The sequence below is a fragment of the Polypterus senegalus genome, chromosome 11 (genome assembly GCF_016835505.1).
Source record: "Polypterus senegalus isolate Bchr_013 chromosome 11, ASM1683550v1, whole genome shotgun sequence".
In the NCBI taxonomy this organism is placed as follows: domain Eukaryota; kingdom Metazoa; phylum Chordata; class Cladistia; order Polypteriformes; family Polypteridae; genus Polypterus; species Polypterus senegalus.
In genome coordinates, this window is record NC_053164.1 from 37,594,514 (window position 1) to 37,617,261 (window position 22,748).

The 22,748-nt window shown below is 40.5% G+C and overlaps 2 protein-coding genes across 2 annotated transcripts in view; both read right to left on the reverse strand.

Moving 5' to 3' along the window:
* Window positions 1-222: 222 nt before the first annotated feature.
* On the reverse strand, window positions 223-3,172 carry adra2b (adrenoceptor alpha 2B). Its single transcript, XM_039768387.1, has one exon. It carries the CDS (start codon window positions 2,268-2,270, stop codon window positions 660-662), a length of 1,611 nt encoding a protein of 536 aa, XP_039624321.1. The 5' UTR covers window positions 2,271-3,172; the 3' UTR covers window positions 223-659.
* An 18,201-nt stretch (window positions 3,173-21,373) lies between these two features.
* LOC120538842 overlaps window positions 21,374-22,748 on the reverse strand; it is a 61,697-nt gene continuing 60,322 nt past the window's right edge. Inside the window, exon 17 of the mRNA XM_039768389.1 lies at window positions 21,374-21,831. Coding sequence (XP_039624323.1) covers window positions 21,799-21,831 — 33 coding nt within the window. The 3' untranslated portion in view covers window positions 21,374-21,798. The remainder of the gene's footprint in view (window positions 21,832-22,748) is intronic.

The window sequence follows — 22,748 nt, forward strand, 5'->3', positions numbered from 1 at the left end:
AATTGCACACAGACAGCAACTAGGTATGGGATTTCAGTCTGATACACTGCAACTTTAATGCAGCATCACAGCAGGGTAAGGCAAGGACTACTGTATCTCCAGTCCATCACAGGCAAGCTTGGCAACCCCAGAGTAAAGCCACCGAGCAACCAGCATGTCTGTTATGAAAAATGGCAACGCAGCTGACAGGAGAAAGATTTTTAAAATCATTTATTAGTTCCTGTATTTTATGGAATGATTGCTCCATTAAATATTATAAGCTAGAAGAGCCTTACATTACACAAACCATCCCTTTGAAAATAAACTTTCAATCCTAATTGTCATTCAGCTCATAGTACAAAAATAAGAAGATCTCAGTGGAAACAAGTCAACAAAGATCAGCACTGGAATGCCAGCCAATCGGGTTTAAAAAAAAAACCAAAAATGCACATTTTAATTTTTCATTCCCAACAATAGGTTATTGTACTTTTATGCTTCCCATTTGATTAACAAACCACTTAAATGTTGTGCTGTTTGGAACATCAGGTTCCTCTACACTGGGTCAGATACCAGCTGTGCTGCAAATCTCTGCTCCCTGTGGACTGCTGCCATCTTTTTGTAATACTCTGTAAATAAGCACTTTTGGAGTTCAGTCTGTGAGGCATTGTTACCCGTGTCTTTCAGAAAAAGGTCCCTTTAGTCGTCCGACACAAGATCTTCTTGAAGGCTCTCCTGAAATCCTGGTTAAATATTGTGTAAATTACAGGATTCAGTGAGCTATTGCAGTAGCCAATCCAAAAGAAAAACTTAAAGACGGGGTCTGGGACCCTGCAGCTCTGGGGACAGATTGCTGTCAGGCTATAAGAGAAGAAGAAGGGGAACCAGCAAACAACAAAGACCCCGATTACCACTGCCAATACAAAGGTGAACCTCTTCTCTCGGTTAAGCATGGCTTTACGGCGAAGAGTATTGGGAGTGACTGTCTTTGCTCTTTTCACCAAAATAGTCTCCCCTTTTGAAGTGGTCATGACTTCCCCAAACCTGACTGATGTCTGTGGAAAGTCTTTGTGGACAGTATTCATGCATGGCAGTGATCCAGTGCCTGCACTGCAGTCTGCTTTACCTTCCACTTTCTGGCCATCGTCAGCACATTGATCAGAACTTGATGTGGAATTATCAATGTTCTCCCCAGGTCCATCCTGCTGGGGAGGAGAGCCTTGTATTTGCATCTGTAAAAGTCCTTCCTCCCGGCCTGTAATGGGACTCTGAGTTCCAGGAGAGCTTTCCCAATCACAGTAATTTGCAGACATGCTACAAAGAGACCGCCGAGGAGCAGAAAGGGATCCTTGAGCAATTTGTTCACATGCCTGCTGCTGGTGCTGGGATGAGGGCAAACAATTGTTGTTCTGGTGCCCATTTTGGTTTTCTGTGTCATGCTCAGAGATGCACAAAAACTTTTGCTCCAGGTGTGGTTTCTTAGAATGATGTCCATTTTGGTGGCAAGAAGTTTTAGGCTCCGAGTAACTTTTTTCTGCATCATGACCATCTGTAGAAATCTCCCTTCTCTCACCAGGGAGTTGTCTAGTGCGCTGCTTAGCAATTTGATAAATTCGGATGTACACTAAAATCATGATGACACAGGGGACAAAAAAGGAGCCGATGCTCGATGACAAGATGTACCAGTTCTCATTGTTAAGTTCACACTGAGGTCGGCCATCTCCCTGCTGCATTTTTTTCTTATTCATGGAGATGAGTGGTGGAAAAGAGATGGTGGCAGAAATCAGCCACACTGTCAGAATGATGCCCTTAATTCGGCGAGGTGTCCGCTTAGAGTTGTATTCGATGGCCTGAGAAACTGACCAGTAGCGGTCCAGGCTGATGGCACAAAGGTGTACAATAGATGAAGTGCAGAAAAGGACATCCAGGGCCAAAAATATTTCACACCACACCGTTTTAAAATACCAGTAGCCCATTAGCTCATTGGCTAGAGAAAATGGGATGATAAGAGTTGCAACCAGGATGTCTGCAGCAGCCAAAGAGACCAGAAAAAGGTTCTGAGGTGCCTTCAAGGAACGGCTGGTCAACACCGCTATTATCACAAGCACGTTACCGAAAATCGTGAATAGGATCATAAACGTCACTATAGTGGCGATGGCCGCCGTGGCCTCTGCGGTGTAAAGGGAGTCCCCTTTTAACTTCTGGATGGTATCATTGCACATGTGCCCAGTGCTGGGGTTGGTCAGATTGGCAGTCTGAAAGGGAACTCGGAGACAGGAGGAAACCGAAGACATTGTCGAGCACAACGAGGACGAACGGGGCAAAGCTGTCAAATAAGCCGGGCACGGAGATGCTACTGGTATGATCTTCTCTAGCGCCGCGGTGAGGTCTGCGCAGCCAAAATCCTGCAGAGGGCGGCGCCAAGCGCCCACTTCCAGACTTTCACCTCCATGAATGCACGTGGGGGCTCCCAGGATGTCAACACCTCGGGATACGCTCAACTTTCCCGGGCCTTGGTAATCTCTCTCGCTCCAGCTTTCATCGGGTCCTATTGAGATGAAGTCTCGCGGGGCTTGTGGCAAACTAGAAACTGGGCACTGCGGTTTTTACGTTTCATTTGGAGAAAAGCCTGTGGAGCAGCTATGCGGGCAAAGCTGAATGTGCCCTAGGAGCTGAAGAAGGCGGAGGAGGAGTTCCGTAAAAAAAAAAAAAAGTCAAGTACCCGCTTGGAAAGTTATTTTTGGAAACATCTGGACTTCTGCACTTTAAAATAACTTTAGCAGATAATCGATTTTACTTGGAGAAATATCACATTACGCCCCTTCAAGATCCCGCAGTCGAAAGCTTTAAGAATCACCGAAAACAAAACTAGGGCAGCTTGTAATCCCCCGAGGCATTAAAACAGAATTGGTATTCTTCAACGTCCAAAAATGATATCGAAGCACGTCCTTCTACCTCATAAAATAGCCTCGCAGGTAAACCAACCCCTTTACGGTCCGGTCACAAGTGCTGTAGTCCTCAGCTTGTCTCTCAGCCAGCATGGAACAGGAATCCTTAAAAGTCCATTCATGCCCTGTCCTGTCCTGTCTGTCTCGTGGCTTGTGGGGCTTCTCTTCGACTTGCTCACTTGTGTGCTATTTCCTATCTACTAGCTGGCAGATTTTAAACTGAGCTCTTACTCTAGTTCCCTGCCCCCGAAATGTGAGGTAGGCTTAGCGTCACCAACACTTCAGCTCAAGCACTACAGTCCGTGTTCCGAGTCTGTCATTAAAAACTCGGGTAGGCTCGAGGAAGAGTGAGGCGGGCAGAGCGCAGGGGGCACACGCAGCTGGATACAACAGTCGGCCGTGCCGAATTTCAAAGAAAGGAAGGAGGTGTCGGTAGGAATGGAAAGTAGACGGGTCCTAGGTGAGATGGGACGCTTGGATTTGTGGGTTTCTCTTTATTTTTAACACTGGTTTTAAAATATATATACTGTATATAAATAATGACAATAATAAAATTAAACATGGGATTTAAACACTGATAATGTATATATTAAAGTCGGCAAAATAACATTGCTAATGAAATGGCTGAATGGTACTCTTCAGTCGTGCTGCACTGTTGCATTGCGAGTTCTGTGTTAAGCGGCTTTCAATATTTGCATCCGTGAACGGCGCTATATGCAATTCTAATTTGTCACTCGTCCGCATACCTTGGGAGCAGACGTCTTTTAGGAATGATTACTTTTATTTAGGTTACACAATTTATTTTGGGAGCGTCTGCATTTGTTGCCAAAGTTACTGATTCTTGAAGCGTCTATCTGAATACCGTTAAAGGAGGAGGCTCGTCAGAGATGGGGAGACGGTTGAAGTAAATCAAAAGACCTTCGTGATAAGGGCGCACGTCGAATACAAGCAGCCTGAACCCTCCCCACAGCCACCCAATTTTAAAATTTGAAAAAATCAAAAATACACGGTAAAATAACGTTTCCTAACTGTATTGAAATAGTTGAATTCGGGTGTGGCGCCCAGGGATTGTTCCTGCCTAACCCCTGTTGCTTGCTGAGAAGGCTCCAGCATTCCCTCGACCCTGCCCAGGATAAAACGCGTGTAGAACATGGAAGGATGCATTGCACCGCCGACATCTTTAAATACTTATTGTCAATTCATCTGTACAGCTTATCATTACTCATTGTCACTCGATTTCTTTTTTTGTAGGATTCACCCAGGGTTTATTTGCAGGTGAGTTATATGTTTCTGTTTACTTGTTTTACTATGTTCTCTTGTACGTTGGAATTTTATTTTTCAATGAATTCCTTACGTTGTCATCTTTAGATTGCACTATATAAAATAAAAGATTAATTACAACTAGAAGGATTGCTTTATCCATTTCCTTGACCGCAGAATGACTCGATAAATGGCTAATATAACGGGTACTTACAGTTATCCAGCACAAAAACAGAAAGGCATCTTAGCGCTGACTGTGTTACGCGACGGGTGTTCAAGTGAAAGAAAACGAGCAGTGGACAAATTTGCCCTGCATAAATTTCACGCTAGGTATTTCACCGTTGAGCTTTTAGATCCAGGAGTACCTCTATAATGTTCACAGTCTTAAAATTAATGCACTTTATGGTTCTGTACTGGGTTGTGTGGCTCCTCGTAGAACTATTGCTCAATAATGCACAATTTCATTCTGGAAAGGTTATTTGCATATGAAGTTAGTTTATTGTTCTTTGAAGAACTTCCTAATATGTAGGAAAAAAAAACAACTTTACTTTATGGAAGGCTACCTAGCAGAGCACTGCAAACAGACCCCTTTAGCAATGTAATTGTATGCAGCAATTTAATAATAATAATAATAATAATAATAATAATAATAATAATAATAATAATAATGTTACTATCTATTCATGGCTATTTACTTTATGAAACCTGTTATGGATCTAAATAAACTTGGGGTCTTTCTGGGACCTTCATGTGGGTCTTTTGGGAACCAAAAGCGGTTCTCCTGTGGCATCGCGCTGAAGAACCTCTCTGGCACTTCTGTTTTTTAGTGTATTAGTGTTGGCGAGATCAGTTTATAGGAAAAAGAATACTTAAAAGGTACAGATTGTTATTGGATACATTTCGACGTCTATCTTCACAGTTATGCAGGGAAATTAACAAATATTTATCAGCGAGTGGCCAATGAGTCCTGCCTTTTAGTACTATGCATCCAGTTTGCGATTTACAGTTTACAGAATTGAAATGCATTTAGTGCGTGCTTTCAGCGGCTGCTACGTAAAAGGAAACTCCGTGCACATTCAGATCTGTGATCAGGTGAGCTGTATAGGCAAGAGAGAAGGGGTCTGCGATGGGATCTGCTTTTGGGCTTTGAAGGGGAATCGGAACGCCAGTACTAACTTTTTCATTACAGATTCTGTATAGTTTTCTTGATCAATTGCTTATATCACGTTGGGAGCGGGTACGGAGGTTAAAAAGAATAGCTGAGCTGTCTTTTTGCATTTAACTCAATTATTCAAAAAATAACGTTTCATCTGAACTTGACCCATGGGAGATCGATTGCCAAGCATATGAAACAGACCACAAATACACACATCTCGTCGTTTGTCTAATGCTGGATTATTTATGGGGAACTGGCCGTCCTAACTTATGCTAGATATTTATGTGCACGAGGCTTTTGTTTAAAAATACAAGATTTCTGCCGTTCTTTTAAAATCAGGCTTCTGCAACAGCGCAATCTGTAAAAATTTTAAAAGAATCGATATTTGTGGTCAACCTTTTGTAAGATCTTTAGCGAATGCTGATACATTCTTTTGCTAGTGTGGTTTTGAAAGCGTTTATGTAATTTAAAATATAGATTATGTAATGTCTGTTCGTGCGTGACAATATATAGGCCCCTTGAAGATAGATAGATAGATAGATAGATAGATAGATAGATAGATAGATAGATAGATAGATAGATAGATAGATAGATAACAAGTCCCTGTCAGGACTAGAGCTCAGCATTGGAGGAGTACCAGTCTGTCACGAGATACATATACGCATGCTCCCACATTTCTTCATTGTACGATAGATTAAAGTGAATAAAGAAGAGCTCTTCATTTAAGACTATTAAACCTTCAACAATTTTAAACATCGTTGTTACTCTATTAATTAATTAATTTATTTTGTGGATTACTGTCATTGAGACTTAAAAGCTTATCTTACTGTTAAAAGCTGTTTTAAACTGAGTGTTTTTAAGAAGTTTACATATTATTTATATAGCTCCTTTCACATACTCAACGTGCTTTAATCAACTACGCTCAAAATTGTTAAAATATAGATATAGCTATATTAAATTTAGCTTTTTTATGCTTTTTTGAGCAAAGAATAGACAAAAATTATAAATATAAATAAACATGACTATCGTGCAGTTAAGTAATGTTTTAGCCAATTGTCGTATAGACCCATAATAATAAACCATTTCTGTAAACTGAGTTACAATGAGTATAGAGAAATGTCGCCTATAAAATTAAAGGAACACAGTTTAGACAATTTAAACGCAAATAACTTAAACATCCAAGAGGAAAGCCACGTTAAAAGGATAAACACTGGAAGACAATCAATTTTCCTGTTAGCATCCAAGTTCCATCCATTCATTTTCTGAATAAACATGAAGACCAGAGCCGCGAGAGGTTAAGTCCCACCTGCACAGACCTGCCAATGGACTGGACTGTGGACATCATAAATTGTGGGATGAGACTAGAACTTCTGGAGGAAAGCCACTTGAACACGAACTCACATGCAGACTCCTCCCCAGCTCAGATTATATCCGCTATCCAAAATGCAGGACTGAACACTGGCAGTGGACATAAACGATTATTTTTCCATTAAGAGCAATGACATAAACCTCTCTGTAATCCCCCACCCCACTCCCACAACAACCCCAATCAAAAACAGTAAGTGGCTTAGAAATGTACTGATCTGAAGCGGTCCTCCGTTCATGTGTCCCATTGCAAAGTGATTTAGCTGAACAGCGGTGAGTGGTTTGTAAACGATAATTAGCGAACTGGCGTTTTTGAAAAGTGGGTTACTTAAACTATCTAGGCGCTAGTTGCATTTCGTATTACCAAGGACTTTTAAAAGTCTATAAGCATTTTGGCTTCTGATAATACATTTTAAGATTGTCTTTTAATTCTAGATAACCCGAACGTAAATGTGTATTTGCTAAAGACGACGCACTTTCGACTACGCCGCACCCCATCAATCCCCGACAAACCCCAATCCCCCCGCGCCTCAGTAAACACCCCAAATCCACTTGTTTTGCGTGTTTCAGATTTTCCTGGCAGCTAAACGGTAATGCCGAACTTAGTTAAGACTGTTAACCTTATTTAAAATAAACAATGAAGTAGACTTAGGAACCAAGAAATGTGCTGTTACGGTAATATGCATCGCCAAATGGAGTGAAAAGACCATAAAAGTCAGATGCGGTAAAACATTGGCTTTAATCATTTTATGGCGTCTCCTCAAAGTAAACAGACATGCCATTTCGTTTTAGCACCAAGGACAGCTACTCGTGATCTGCTCTGCCATCTTGTGGTGGTCTGTTGAACTCTAGCTTTGGAAGAGAAGAGACACAACGGGAGAGCGGCTTTCCTAAAGGGAAAAACAAACCAACTTAATATTTGAGAAACCCTGTGAAGGGAAGCTTTAACCGCAGGTAAGGTGTAACTGGAAAGTCTGAGGCAGTTCAGCTTATTTCTCTTTAAATACGAGACAAATCAGTTAATCAATTTTTTCCTGATGCAAGCAAAAAAGTTTCCATTTATCAATGCACATTTTAAAAATTACATCTATTTATGTTGATTTACTTCTGTAGAAAAGTAAAGACTTGAAGCCCAACAACTTGCAGGTTATTATGTTGATTCGTGTTGCGGTACATTCTTAAAGATATGGGTTCTGTAATGGCACTTTACTAGGTTATGTGATTACTTGTAAAACCATTGCTTGACAAAGAACCGTTTTATTCTAGGAATGGTATTTGCATGTGATATTAGTTTTCTGGGTTTTAAGAATTTGTGGACACAACAGAAATCTTTACGGTATAGCATGCAACATAGCAGGATGCAAATAGATCAAGAAAACCTGAACTTAGCCAGTGTTATTGTTCAACAAAAGTCCTTTTAAAATCAGCAATCCACACATATTTCACAAACCTATTACAATCTATCCAAAGTTATCTATAAAGCGTATTACAGACTTAAATAAATAAGGGCTCTTTCTGGAAACTTCATGTGGACAGTTCTTCTGGTAACCAAAAGTGGTTCCCTTATGGCATTGCTTTGATAAGCCATTTTGGCACCTTTATTTTTAAGAGTGTAGTGAAGTACACACATCCAGGCCTTCAAGTCACAATGGAGGTTCAACTCTAAATGGTAAAACTGAGATTTTATATTATGGAACACTTGGTGCATTGGCAATGGCACCAAAAATGTGTTTCAATGCATAATAGTTTGCAGTTTTAGAAGCCAAGCATCTCATGTCAAACAAACAAAGACTTAAGAGTGGGGTGTCACAAATTTAATTTTATGAAATCACAGAGCTGTAAACAAATAGGTACCAGCTGCTGGTTTACAAGAAGAAGCTGATCACCATTTAACACTGGAAATATGAAAGAACAGGCCTCAGTATCTTGGATTTTTTTTTTTTTTTTTTTAAAGGAACAAAACAGCTTGCAAATTGATGTAACTTTTTTAGAACACAAGAATAATTTTACAGAGAACAAGCCAATCAGTGGCGTTGGCCCTCCGCATCGAGAGGAGCCAATTGTGGTGGTTCGGGTATCTGATATGAATGCCTCGTGGATGCCTCCCTGTGGAGGTTTTACAGGCACAGCCATCTGAGAGGAGACCCTGAGGAACACCCAGGGCTTGCAGAGATGATTAGATCTCCCAGATGGCCTGGGAAAACCTTGGCATCCAATAGAATGAGTTGGCAACTGTGGCTAGGGAAAAGGACGTTTGGTCCTCACTGCCAAAACTGTTGCTCCTGCAACTCAGCTTCAGATAACTGTTGGAAAATGAATGAACTACTGAAGGGACAAGGCAATCAACCCAACAAGCATCCAAATCTATTCTCCCAGATTCTCCAAAACATTGAATCAAGACTTGAGGGTCTCTGAAGGTACTCTGCCACACTACATGGTAATTTATTCTATGTGTCTGTGGTTCTTTGTGTGAAGAGAAACTTAATATTTGTATGGAATATTGCCCTTAGCATCTTTCCAATTGTGTCTCAGTGTTCTTTTTCCAAAAAGCTCACTCAAGGATTGATGGGCATGGCAGGCCATATGCGTAATGTGTTTAGAGTATCTTAAATAGGATAAACAAGAATCATTGTATTTATTCAAATCTAAACAAAGTGTCCTTAAAGTCCTGATACATGTTATGCACAAGCAAGTGTGCATGCTGGTTGGGAGGAATTAGGATATACAGGATATGTAAATATATATAAAGTTACTTAGTTATAATAGCATAAAAGAGGAATACTAAAGTGAAACAAAGGAAAGGGAAAGGAGGTAAGATCATTTGTCAGCAGAAGGAAAACCTACAGGGTCCCATGTTCTTTAGTAAAAGATAAAGTCAATCTGATTTATGCCAACCTCCTGAAGGTATTGAATAGACCTCTACTCTGTAGGCTGGAATCCACGATTGTGGTTGAGTCATACATTGATCTAACACCAGAGCCTTTCACCGATACTATTCTAAGGCCAGAAATAATCATTTAGTCAATTTAACAGTGGTGCCAAACATCAACATAACATACCAAGAAGAAAATAACAAACGTTAGGTGTAGCTGGATTAGATTAGATTAGATTCCTCAGCCAGAAAAGGGTGGAATGCCCTCTCAGGGTTGGGAGCAAGATCTTGCCCAAGTGGAGGAGTTCAAGTATCTCAGGGTCTTGTTCACAAGTGAGGGAAGAATGGAATGGGAGATCAACAGGCAGATCGGTGCAGCATCCGCAGTGATGCGGGCTCTGCATTGGTCTGTCGTGATGAAAAGGATCTGAGCCGTAAGGCAAAGCTCTCAATTTACCAGTCGATCTTCGTTCCTACTATCACCTATGGTCATGAGCTATGGGTAGTGACCGAAAGAACGAGATCATGAATACAAGCGGCTGAAATGAGTTTTCTCCGCAGGGTATCTGGGCTTTCCCTTAAAGATAGGGTGAGAAGCTCAGTCATCTGGGAGGGGCTCAGAGTAGAGCCGCTACTCCTCCGCATCAAGAGGAGTCAGATGAGGTGGTTCGGGCATCTGATCAGGATGCCACCTGGACACCTCCCTGGTAAGGTGTTCCGAGCATGACTAACTGAGAGGAGACCCCTGTGAAGACCCAGGACACTCTGGAGGGACTACCTGTATGTCTCTCAGCTGGCCTGGGAACGCCTCGGGATTCCCCCGGAAGAGCTAGAAGAAGTGGCTGTGGAGAGGGAAGTCTAGGCATCTCTGCTCAAGCTGCTGCCCCCGCGACCTGATCGGGGATAAGTGGAAGAGGATGGATGGATGGAAGTGTAGCTGGTGTTAGTAGTCACACTATTTACAGTCAAGTCAGTAAAACCAACATACCAAAGCAATATGATGGACTTAATCAGCAACTCTCATTAAAGGATGCTGCATTATTATAGCATGCCACTAGCTTTGATGTAGCTCAGGGGTCTCATATATATATATATATATATATATATATATATATATATATATATATAAACTACTCAAAAAAAGTAAAGGAACACTTTGAAAACACATCAGATCTCAATGGGAAAAATAAATCCTCCTGGATATGTATACTGATATAGACTGGGTAATGTGTTAGGAAAGAAAGGATGCCACATCGTTTGATGGAAATGAAAATGATCAACCTACAGAGCCCTGAATTCAAAGACGCCCCAAAAATCAAAGTGAAAAAATTATGTGGCAGGCTAGTCCATTTTGCCAAAATTTAATTGCAGCAACTCAAAATTGTACGCAGTAGTTTGTATGGCCCCTGTGTTCTTGTATACATGCCTGACAACATCGGTGCATGCTCCTAATGAGATGACAGATGGTGTTGTGGGAGATCTCCTCCGAGATCTCGACCTGGGCATCACTGAGCTCCTGGACAGTCTGAGGTGCAACCTGATGGCATTGGATGGACCAAAACATAATGTCCCAGAGGTGTTCTATTGGATTTAGGTCAGGAAAGTGTGGTGGCCAGTCAATGGTATCAATTCCTTCATCCTCCAGGAACTGCCTGCATACTCTCACCACATGAGGCCAGGAATTGTCGTGCACCAGGAGCCACTGCACCAGCATAGGGTCTGACAATGGGTTCAAGGATTTCATCCTGATACCTAATGGCAGCCAAGGTGCCTTTGTCAAGCCTGTAGCGGTCTGTGTGACCCTCCATGGATATGCCTCCCCAGACAATCATTAACCCACCACCAAAGTGCTCATGCTGAATGATGTTACAGGCAGCATAATGTTCTCCATGGCTTCTCCAGACCCTTTCACTTCTGTCACGTTCTCAGGGTGAACCTTCTCTCATCTGTGAAAAGCACAGGGCACCAGTGGTGCATCTGCCAATTCTGGTATTCTATGGCGAATGCCAATCGAGCTGCATGCTGCTGGGCAGTGAGCTCAGGGCCCATTAGAGGACATGGGGCCCTTGGGTCACCCTCATGAAGTCTTTCTGGTTGTTTGGTCAGAGACATTCACACCAGTGGCCTGTTGGAGGTCATTTTATAGGGCTCTGACAGTGCTCATCCTGTTCTGCTTTTCCCAAAGGAGCAGATACCGGTCCTGCTAATGGGTTAAGAACCTTCTATGGCCCTGTCTAGCTCTTCTACAGTAACTGCTTGTCTCCTGGAATCTCCTCCATGCCATTGAGACTGTCCTAGAAGACACAGCAAACCTTCTGGCAATGGTACATATTGATGTGCCATTCTGGAGAAGTTGGACTACCTGTGCAACTTCTGTAGGGTCCAGGTATCACCTCATGGTACCAGTAGTAACACTGACTGTAGCCAAATGTGAAACTAGTGAAAAACAGTCAGAAAAGATGAGAAGGGAAAAATGTCAGTGGCCTCCACCTGTTAAACTACTCCTGTTTTGGGGGTCATCTCATTGTTGCCCCTCTACTGCACCTGTTGTTAATTTCATTAACACCAAAGCAGCTGAAACTGATTAACAACCCCCTCTGCTACTTAACTGACCAGATTAATATCCCATAAGTTTCATTGACTTGATGCTATACTCTCATTAAAAAGTGTTCCTTTAATTTTTTTGAGCAGTATATATATATAATATATATAATTATATACAGTATAATGTACATATTAAATATATGTACATCTATGTTAACAGGTATCTAATTCCATTGTTTTTGGGAGCCCTATAAGTAATATTTCTTCTTTCTAACTTTCTAGAGGATGCCGATGCCATACTACACTGTACCATGCAGAAAAGATTGCACACAGCCACTAAATTGAGCTTTCCTCCTAACAAAACGTTCCAACCAAATGCAGATGCTCAACTCTGGGTTCAGGAAACAGACCTGCAGAGGTCATAAAAACACTGACTGCACTGATCATTCATTCTTCATGCAGTTGTGTGCTGATGATGAGAGTGAATCAGGGCTTCACAAATTCTCTTGAGGAGTACCAGATCATCTTAAGGTCCAGAGGAGCCTTATAGGTTTTTTCTTCTCAAATCAGTTCTATAGTGATATATCACTTATTACATTATTTTAATTGTGTATGTTTTTGCTTCTTTTTTCTTTTTTTCTTTCAATTATTGCATCACCCACAAGAGTAGATACCACTTTTTTACTTTATGAATCAATTTAGCTGTTTTGTTTTTTAAACAGAATGACGACTCTCTGGCTTTCCTGACATTGTTTTTTACCCCACTCTCTCTGTATATTTTGTCAGGTGGCACAGCAGTTAGTACTGTTGGTGCACAGCTCTGGGGTTTTATCCTGGCTCTGACAATGACTGTATGGTGATTACAAGTTCTTTCTTTGTTCCCCAGTTTCTCCAAAGTCATGTGTATGAGGATAACTGGGAGTCTCTAAATCTGGCCATAACCTTATCCAAAGTTGGTTTAAGCCTTGTGTTCACATTGATCACCTCTCCAAGACTGGTTCCTGTTTGGCACCCAATGCTGTTAGAATAAGCTGTAGCTCCCCATGACCCTGAGATGGGTTGAGCAGGATTGAACTATTAAATTGTCACATTAGACTAGACTAGACTAGATTAGATTAGATTAAAGAAATGTTATTATTCCCAGTGGGAAGTTTAGATGCATATAGCAGCAGGAAAAAAAAGGATAAAGACTCACCAAACAAACAATACAATCAAACACTCAACAAATAAATACATGATAAATATATATTATGCAGAAATTACAAAATAAACCTAAAGAATATTGGGAGAAAGCATTGATTTACATGAAAGCAGTGGGCAGAAAAGACCCCAAGAGGCACATCTTAGCACCTCAAGTTGCTCCAAGAGAGTGCTTCCTGGAGGGGATTTTTCATGATGGCATCCAGTTTTGCCACCATTCTCTTTTCCACAAACGTTTCCAGGGTTAGTCCTGTGATTGAGCAAATCAGTTCTGTAATCAGATGTCACTTATTAGATTATTTTAACTGTGCATGTTTTTGCTTCTGCTTTTTTTTTTTAAATTATTGTGTATCCCTTAAGAATAAATGACTCTTTTTCTTTACTCTCTGAATGACTTCAGCTATTGCTTTGTTTCTTCAACAGAAAGATGACTGACTGGCTTTCGCACTCTTGTTTTTTCCCCACTCTCTCAGTATGTCTTGTCTGGTGGCAGAGCAGTTAGTGCTGTTTGCACACAGTCCTGAGGTTTGCATCCTGGCATTCTCTGTGTGAAAATGATGAGTTCTTCCCTTGCCATCCATCCTTAAAGGAGTCTGACCAATAAATGTTTATCTGCAGTGACTATAAAAAAATGTCACCCCCTTTAGAAGACTTCATACTTTATTATAGAAGAATGAACTATACATGAATTGATTCGATTTATTTTAAAACTGACCAACACAAAATGACTCATCGATGCCAAAGTGAAATCATATCTGTGCAAAGTGGTCTAAATTAGTTACAAATATAAAACACAAAATAATTAATCACATTAAGTATTAAGCCCCTGTAAGACAGTATTTGGTAGATGCACCTTTTCAGTCATGTCACCCTCTAATCTATGTGCACAGATCCTTCTCTCTATCAGATCTACACATCTAGACATTGCAATTTTTCTCATTTGTCTTTCCAAATTTGCTCAGCTCTGTCAGGTGTCATGGCGGTAGTGAGTGAACAACCTTTGTCAAGTCCAGTCACAACTTCTGAATTGGATTGAGATCTGGACTCTGACTTGGCCACTTCAAGACATCAATATTGTTGTTTTTAAGCCATTGCAGTGTAGCTTTGACTTTATCCTTAGGGCTGTTGCTTTGCAGGGAAACAAATCTCCTCCCAAGGTATACATTTTTTTCAAATTGCATCAGGTTTTGCCTCCAGAACTTCTCTGTATTTTGCTGCATTCGATTTCTCTTTTGCTTTCATAAGCCTTCCAAGGGCTCCTGGAGAGACACTGGCCCTTTATGGGAATGCTTTCTCATAGAGCATCACTACAACATAATGCTACCACCACATGTAATGATGATGTGTTTTTGTTAATGTGCAGTGTTCAAATACGGCATGTAGTCTCATGATCAAAAGGATCAGACCATAAAACCTTCTTTTAGAGTCTGCCATGTGCCTTCTGCTGAGACATCATATGCATTTGTTACATTGGCTTTCTCTTTGCCACTCTCCCAAAAAGCTGAAACTGTTGAAGTATCAGGCAACATTTGTCTGCTCACTAGCCTGTAACTGCTTCACTAGAGTTTTCATGGGTCTCTTGGTGTTCTTACTCATTCATCATCTTTCTGCATGATCACTCAGTTTTTGGGGACGGCCTGCTCTACACAGATTTGCCACTGTGCCATATTCTTTCCATTTCTTAATGATTGATGTAACTGGACTCCAAGGGGTAGTCAGTGATTTAGGTATTTTGTTGTATCCATCCCTTTTGTTTTACTTTTCAATCACCTTTTAATGAGGTTGCTTCAAGTGCTCTTTTGTCTCTTCTTGTGTAGATTAGTCCAATATTTTCACTCGGTAGATATTAAATCTTTCAAATTTGGGACATTCAACTGCAATCAACCAAAACCACAGATAGGTGATCTCATTCGACTAATTCTACAATTTCCAAATCCAATGGGCATTGCCAGACATGATTTAGGGGTGTTATATTAAAGGTGGGGAGTACTTATGTGATCAGATACTTTGTCTTTTGTTTTTGTCTCTAATTTAGTCCACTTTGCAGAGATCTATTTTCACTTTTTCATTAAAAAGTCTATTTTGCATCATAAATGCTGAATTAAATCCATAATGATTCAAGGTTAATTAACAATGAAATGTGAAATCTGACAAAGGGGTGAATACTTTATAGGGACTGTATCCACCCATTTATTCATTTTCTAACTCACTTCAATTTAGCTTCATGTGCAAGTTAGGGTGATGCATTAGAGTCTACACAATAGAAATCATTTTTAGTTAATTCCAGGCTTCATTTTCTCATTCCACTTTACTCATTCTTTGTGTTTCACTACTATATTCAATAGCAGCTTAGTCAGTGTTCATGTAGCTTTCTTCTTCATCTTTTCCCACTTCTATGTGAGTTCATTGTGCTTTATCAACCTTCTGCAAATAGCTTGGTCCTTCACCTCCATCCCAGTTAAGCTCTTTTACTTTCCATCTTCTTTTACTTTATCTATCCACCTCACTTTGCCCTCCCTCACTTTTTTCTTCCCCTGCACTTCCATTCCCCATCACTCTTTCCCCACATATTCCTTGACTCTCCTCATCACATGTCCATTCCAAAAGAGCCTACTTTCCTGTATTTTCTTAGTTATCTCTCCCACTTTTGCTGTACCTGTGATTGACTCATTTCTTATTCTGTCCTTTTTTGTAACTCCACACATCCATCTTAATGTTCTAATTTCTGCCACATCTACCTTCTCCTGTACTCCCTTTACTGCCCATATCTCATCTCTTTATGTCATTGTTGGTCTGACCACTATCTTAAAAGCCTTACCTTTAACCTTGATCTTACGTTGTTGATTACTCAATATTCCGGATATCTTTTTCCAATTGTTCCTGTCTCTGCCTCTAATTTTCCATCTTGGACTACCACTGCTCCTAGATATTCAATTTTATAAATTCTTTTCAATGTCTCCCCCTGCAGGCTAACTTCTGAATCCTGATCATCATTAAACCAGATATTCTGTCTCCCCCCCTGTTTACCTTCAACCCTCGATTTTCCAAAGCCCTTCTCCATTCTTCCAACTTCCTCCCCACTTTCTTTTTTCTGGTGCTACAGAATATCAGCAGTACAAAGCCTGCACCAGGGGGACTGGTCATTTATGACACTGAGTCGATACATCCATAACCACATCAAAGAAGTTACAACTTAGAGTAGATCTAGACAAGGGATCTTCTTTAACTAGGATCTTGTTCGTTACCTCAACACTGCTTTTACCCTGAGTCCACACTCCTTCTTACATATCCTGGACAATCTTCACATACTTCTCTGGTCCTCCATTCTCTCTCAAGCACCTCCAGACCTCTTGCTGTTGCTCTCTAGCATAACTCCTTAAGACCATATGCAATCCTTTCTATTTTTCTCAATGTTTCTCCATGAGTTGTCTCAGCTACAATGGTTGCATCAGTGTTTCTTTCCCTGGCATACAACCAAACTGCTCCTCCCCTATGGTGGTCGCTTAGCTAAGCTTTCTCTCTTTTAAACCTTTCTCAAATTTTCATCATGTGCGACATCAGCTGTACCCCTCTATAGCTTCCACAATCCTGAATATCACCTTTCTCCTTATAAATGCATACAGTCACACTGTCCACCCACTTCTGGTATTCTCCTCTTCATACATCTACTCCCACTTTTCCTAAACTCGTCCACACTTCTGCTGGCATTTCATCCATGTTCATGTAGCTTTATTCATTTCATTTTCCAAATGGCCTGCTCATTTTCTTGAAGACAAATGTTCTCCAGTAGAGCTGCATGAGCCTAATTCCTGTGAGTTGTGTCATTTATCTAGTAAAACGTGGAACCAGAACAAAGCAGAGAATTTGGCTTCATGTGCTTTGCTGTCACAAACAAGGGCTCTAAAGATGGAGTCAATTCTGTGTATATAATTGACAGATAGTTGTGTGCTTACCATCACAAAAGATATGAAGGAAATTGTTGAAGTGCTAGTCATTGTCTGCTTTTTTTTAATCCCTTTCTCATTGTATTGAAGTTGTTCTTTTTCAGTTCAAGGTCGAGGACTGGAACCTATCGAAGCAACCACAATTTCATGTCTGAAGGCAGCCCTGGAGAAGGTGCCGGTCCATGTGTGCACAAAAATGTTCTCAGAATTGTACACTGCACCCATACCATTTTTCTCAATGAAGTCTGCCCAAAATGTACCCAAGTCATGCAGCTCCGTCATGGGGGTCACGTTTTCAGTACATCCGAAACTCAAAACTTATTGAAATCTCATCTTTGCTTATTTATCGGACAGCGTTACACTCACAATAATCCCTCATCTCTCTGCAACACTATTTGATACATTACTGCTTGAAGAAGAATCTACTGTGATAACTTACACTCTAGCACAAGCACACCATTTCATCTTATATAGATGGAGAAATTCTCACCCACCTACCATAACAAGGATACTAAAACCAGTTAATTTTTACTTCAATTTGGGATGTTCTTTAAAATCTGGCAGGCATTTATTAATATTGTCCTTAAATAAACCAGAACACCAGATTCTTATGGACATTTTGGACATAGCAGATTTGTTGATTGACAACTTTATATCAAGTCTTCCTGCCTCATCTCTACTCTCTGGATGGGTTGGTTTGGGGGTATGCAATGCATTTCGAAGAAGGCACAGCACACACTACTGGCATGTAATGTATGCAGTTGTATTGTGATTTTTAAAAGTAACCACTGTGAAAAGCAGGTCATGATTTTAAACTGGAGTAAGCACATTTGAGAATAAAATGTAAAAAATAAAATGGTTATTGTGATGGTCCACAAAATGACTGAGGATCTGACACTAGAAGGGACGGAGGTCACTGCTGTAGAGCATACAAGGACCAGGAATGATTTACTGCTTAATGATGGCTCCCATTTAAGGCTAAGGAGTGGTGGTGGGACACAAAGGCCCTGCAGATGTCTAGAATAGGAGGCAGGGGACCCAAGCCTGGATTAAGAGTGCATTGCACTTGTCAGTGAACACCTTTGCCTCCTGCAGAATCCAGGACTGCTATTTTAAGGCAAGCTTTAACTTTTTATGAACTGATCCTGTGTTTTTCCTAAGCTCATTTTTATGGATCTATTCATTGGATTAAATGCAAATAGTTCGGAGAACTTCCATAAATAAATAAATGACAAAAAAAGTGTCATTGATGGAGGTTAAAAAGTACAAATAAGTAATCAATAAATAGTCCATTCTAAAAATTGTTTTAATGGATGAATTCTTCATGGGCTTTCTAACCAAGAGGAGCTAGGGGGATTCCTAAAATATTAACATCTCCTCCACATACACTGAATGAGCCACTAAAGCAAGAGGAAATGGCCACTGGAATGTGGAGTCAACCATTATATTATGCTCAGGTCCCCACCTCAAATCCTAGACATTTGGCAGGGTGCCGTGCCAAGCCTTGATCCTTCATTCCACTTCTTACCCCTAAATTTCAACGGTTCTGGGATTCAGAACAATGGGGCTACTGGAGCCAGTCCAGAGTGTCACAATTACATATTTAAAACTTTAAAATGTTATCTATGCCCATTATGATGAAAAATAATAATTAGATTGACAGACATGAATGGGTAACTTTTGAAGAGTGATGTCAAAACCTGATCTTGAATTCTATCACTTTCATTCTGATATGTCAGGGCATTCTTATACAGCAGATTTCTTGGCCAGAATATCATCTAAATCAGGGGTGGCAAACTCCAGGCCTGGAGTGCCACAGTGGCTGCAGGTTTTCATTCTAACCCTTTTCCTAATCAGTAACCAGTTTTCACGGCTAGTTAACTTTTTCCCCATTACTTTAATAGCCCTGTTAGAAGAGTTTAGCCCTCTGAATTGATTCCTTTCTTCATTAAATGACAGTCAAGCAGAAATGAGATGTGAAACGAGCTAATAGATGCTCAGCGAAACTGGGGCTTCAAACTCCAACCAATTTCACTCCAATCACTTTAATGAGAAGCCAATTCTTCCTGTTAATTAAACCCATTATTTAATTCCATGGCTTGTTGCTGCTCTCATTCTGCCACAGCACACATTTTGAAAACTGCTGGTTTTTCTCTTCATTCTAAGAGCACCATCAAAAGGGTTTGGTGACCTGAGAGATCAAACTTACCAAGACCATCACCTCGCTTTAAATTTCAGATATTGTGGGATGGGCACAGGGGAGCTGGTCATGGGGTTGCTTTTTGTGTCTCATCATTTGGCTGCTAAATTAAAGAAAAAAAACCAAACAACAACAACTAGGGGGCCCAAGTCAAATTAATTAAAGTAGTAATCAGCAGCAAAATCTGGTCACTAATTAAGAAGATGGTAAGAATGAAAACCTGCAGCCACTGTGGCACTCTAGGCATGGAGTTCACCACCCCTGATCTAATGCTTTTTGGACTGAAACAGATTAACTGTCACTTCTTTACTTTTCCCTGTTTCCTTTCCTGCTCCTGGCCATGGCAATTTACACCCATGATTTGGGGAACAATTAGGATTAAGTGATAGGATTTAAACTTCACTGTCCTACTTATATCAAGGCAGATGTATCATGTCGAACACACACAAACCTGGTGAACAGATGGATTCCTTCTCATTAGCATCTCATTGTTAATTGGCTGTCAGTTAAGAGAACAAATTAAAAACCATGCATAAAGAAGTTTAAGACTAAAAGCAGCAATTATGAGCTGGGAATCTTAAAAAATCAGTCAGCAAAAGGGAAAAGCAGAAATATTACTTGACAAAAAAATACTGTATTTCTATTAGAATAGGAGTCAGGTGGAGAACTTTGTTGATGTAAAGAGAAATTGGCTGAATCTTAACATCAGCAAAACCAATGAACTAGTTATTGACCTTTGCTGCACCAGAGAGCCTCTATGTCCGGTCACTATTCAGGGAGTGGATGTACAGGGCATCCACATTCATGACAGGTTGGACTGGTCACCTAACACAAGAGGAACTATGAAAAAGGGCAGAGCAGGCTTTCTCCCCTCGGGAAGCGACATCCTTCACATTTTTTACAATCCTGAGCCAGCCAGTTGGATTTTTCTATGCTGCATTGTGCTGGGCTGGTAACATCAATTCAAGAGAGGCTATTGAATTAATAAACTCATTACAATGGGAAGCTCAGTTATGAGACATACTCCGGACCCCCTGGACATCATAGCAAAGGAGAAGATTAAAATAAAATCGAGTGCTCTTTTGAGCAATGCTGCACATGCTCCGACACAGTAACACCGAGGACTTTCAGACAACAAATTATTCAACAGAAGTGTGTCAAGAAACATTACAGGGGCTCCTTTATACCACCAGCAATGCACCTGCATAAGGCTGCACGGCGACTGACAACCAAGTTAGAACGTTTTTCTTTTCAATTTTATTGCTTTATAGTCATCTAGAGTATGGTCAGACCAAAGCGTGTGTGTGTGCGCGCATTTATTTACATATCTACCTAATTATATAAAGAACTTTAGTAAAAAGCCAAACTTCTCCCGCGGGACAAATAAAGTTAGAAAATAATCATTTCTGTTTCAGCAATTAGCTATTTAAGAAACTGGATTGCAATATTAACCACCAGCAACTATAGCTCCCCATGACTAAACGTGAGGTCCCACAGGTTATGGTATGCTTCTAGATTGGGGTTTGGCAGATATTCAGGATGTAGCACAGTGACAATGAGGAGTACTGGCCCCTCAGAGCTGAAATACCAGCCTTTCTCAAATAACATTTAAAGGGAATTTGTCGTGTGTGTGAGGTTTTCTTTATTCCACACCCCAAAGGTGTGTGGGTGTGCATGTGTTAGACTGACTTGCAGACTGGCAATGCCCCAGTATGAGTGACTATGCTTTGCAATGGACCGATTTCAAAATAGGCATCAGCCCTACCCATTTAGGCAGGCATTGGTGCTGAGCCCATTAGTGTTAATATCTCTACTCCATTTGGAGTGGATTTTCATTGTTATGGAGAGGATACTCCACTCTATACATCTACAAACCCTACATCTGTCCTTCCTGCTACAATGACTGTCTATTTGTGGAAAAAAAAAATCTTTAGTTTCTTTGAATTTCCTCCAACTCAATTGACATAAGACGGAGGCTCTGCTCATTGGCTCCAAGTCTGGTTTATCAAAATCTAATACTTTTTCACTTAACATTAAACGGTGCATCAGTCTATCCCTCTCCTCAGGTTAAGAATGTAGGGGTTCTCTTTGCTAGTACTCCGTCTCTTGAATTCCATATCAATAACATTACATGGTCATCTTTCCCCCACCCCAATAGCATTGAACACCTGTGACCTTCGCTCACCCTAAATAGCACCACCATCCTTACTCCTGCATTGGTCCCTTTCCTCATTGATTATTGTAATTCTGCTCATGTTGGCTTCTCCATAAACTCCAGCTTGTTCAGAAGTCAGCTACCCCTATTATAACTCGGACCTCTTCCATGCAACACATTACCCCATCTCATATCCAACTTCATTGGATTCCTGTTAAAAAAACACATGGATTTTAAAATTCTACTTACCTTCAATGCACTTCATAACCTTGCTCCAAAATACCTCTCTGACCTCCTACAGGTTTATATGTCTAACTGCCCTCTTAGGTCCTCTACTTCTGGTCTTCCCATTACCCCACCCAATGCATTCCTCATCACCATGGCTTCCACAGCACTTAGGCGTAGTGCTCCTCCTCTGGAACTCGCTACCCCCAGACATTTATGATACAGATTCCCTACCTATTTATTTTCAAATCCCTTCTTAAGTGTCATCTATGTAAACTAGCTTACACAATATGACCTTAGGCTCTATTCCAACTGCTAGACTTTCAGTTTGAGATATATGCAGGTTCCTGTATTATCTGTACAGTGTCCTTGGGTGCTTAGAAAATTACCTTGAAATAAAATGTATTATTGTGACATAGTGGTAAAGGTTTTGGACTTCAGACCTTACTGGTGTGGGTTCAGATCCCACTGACACTTTGTTTCAAGTGGAAAAACAAATGTAACCAATTATATCAATTGTTGTAAGTCACCTTGGGTAAAGGGGTCAACGATATAAGTTCATGTAACTTATAATTTGGTTAAAATAAAAATAGATGGATGGGATTTAATTTGAGAATTATTACCCAGGTATTGCCTACTGTCTCTACTAAAGTACTTATTCATTTCATATATGCAAATACACTATTCACATCTTCTAATCAATGTTAACAAATGCAGGCTCTTGTATTTGATAGGTTTTACAAAAAATTATATTTGTTGAAGAGGACATCAATAGATCATTTCACTTTCACAGTATTACTGATAATAGCCGATTTTGTGAATAAAGTCACAGAATCATCCTCATGGTCTAGCAGAACCTTAATAGAGCTGCCGATTAATAAATTCATAGTGCAGCTCTGTTGC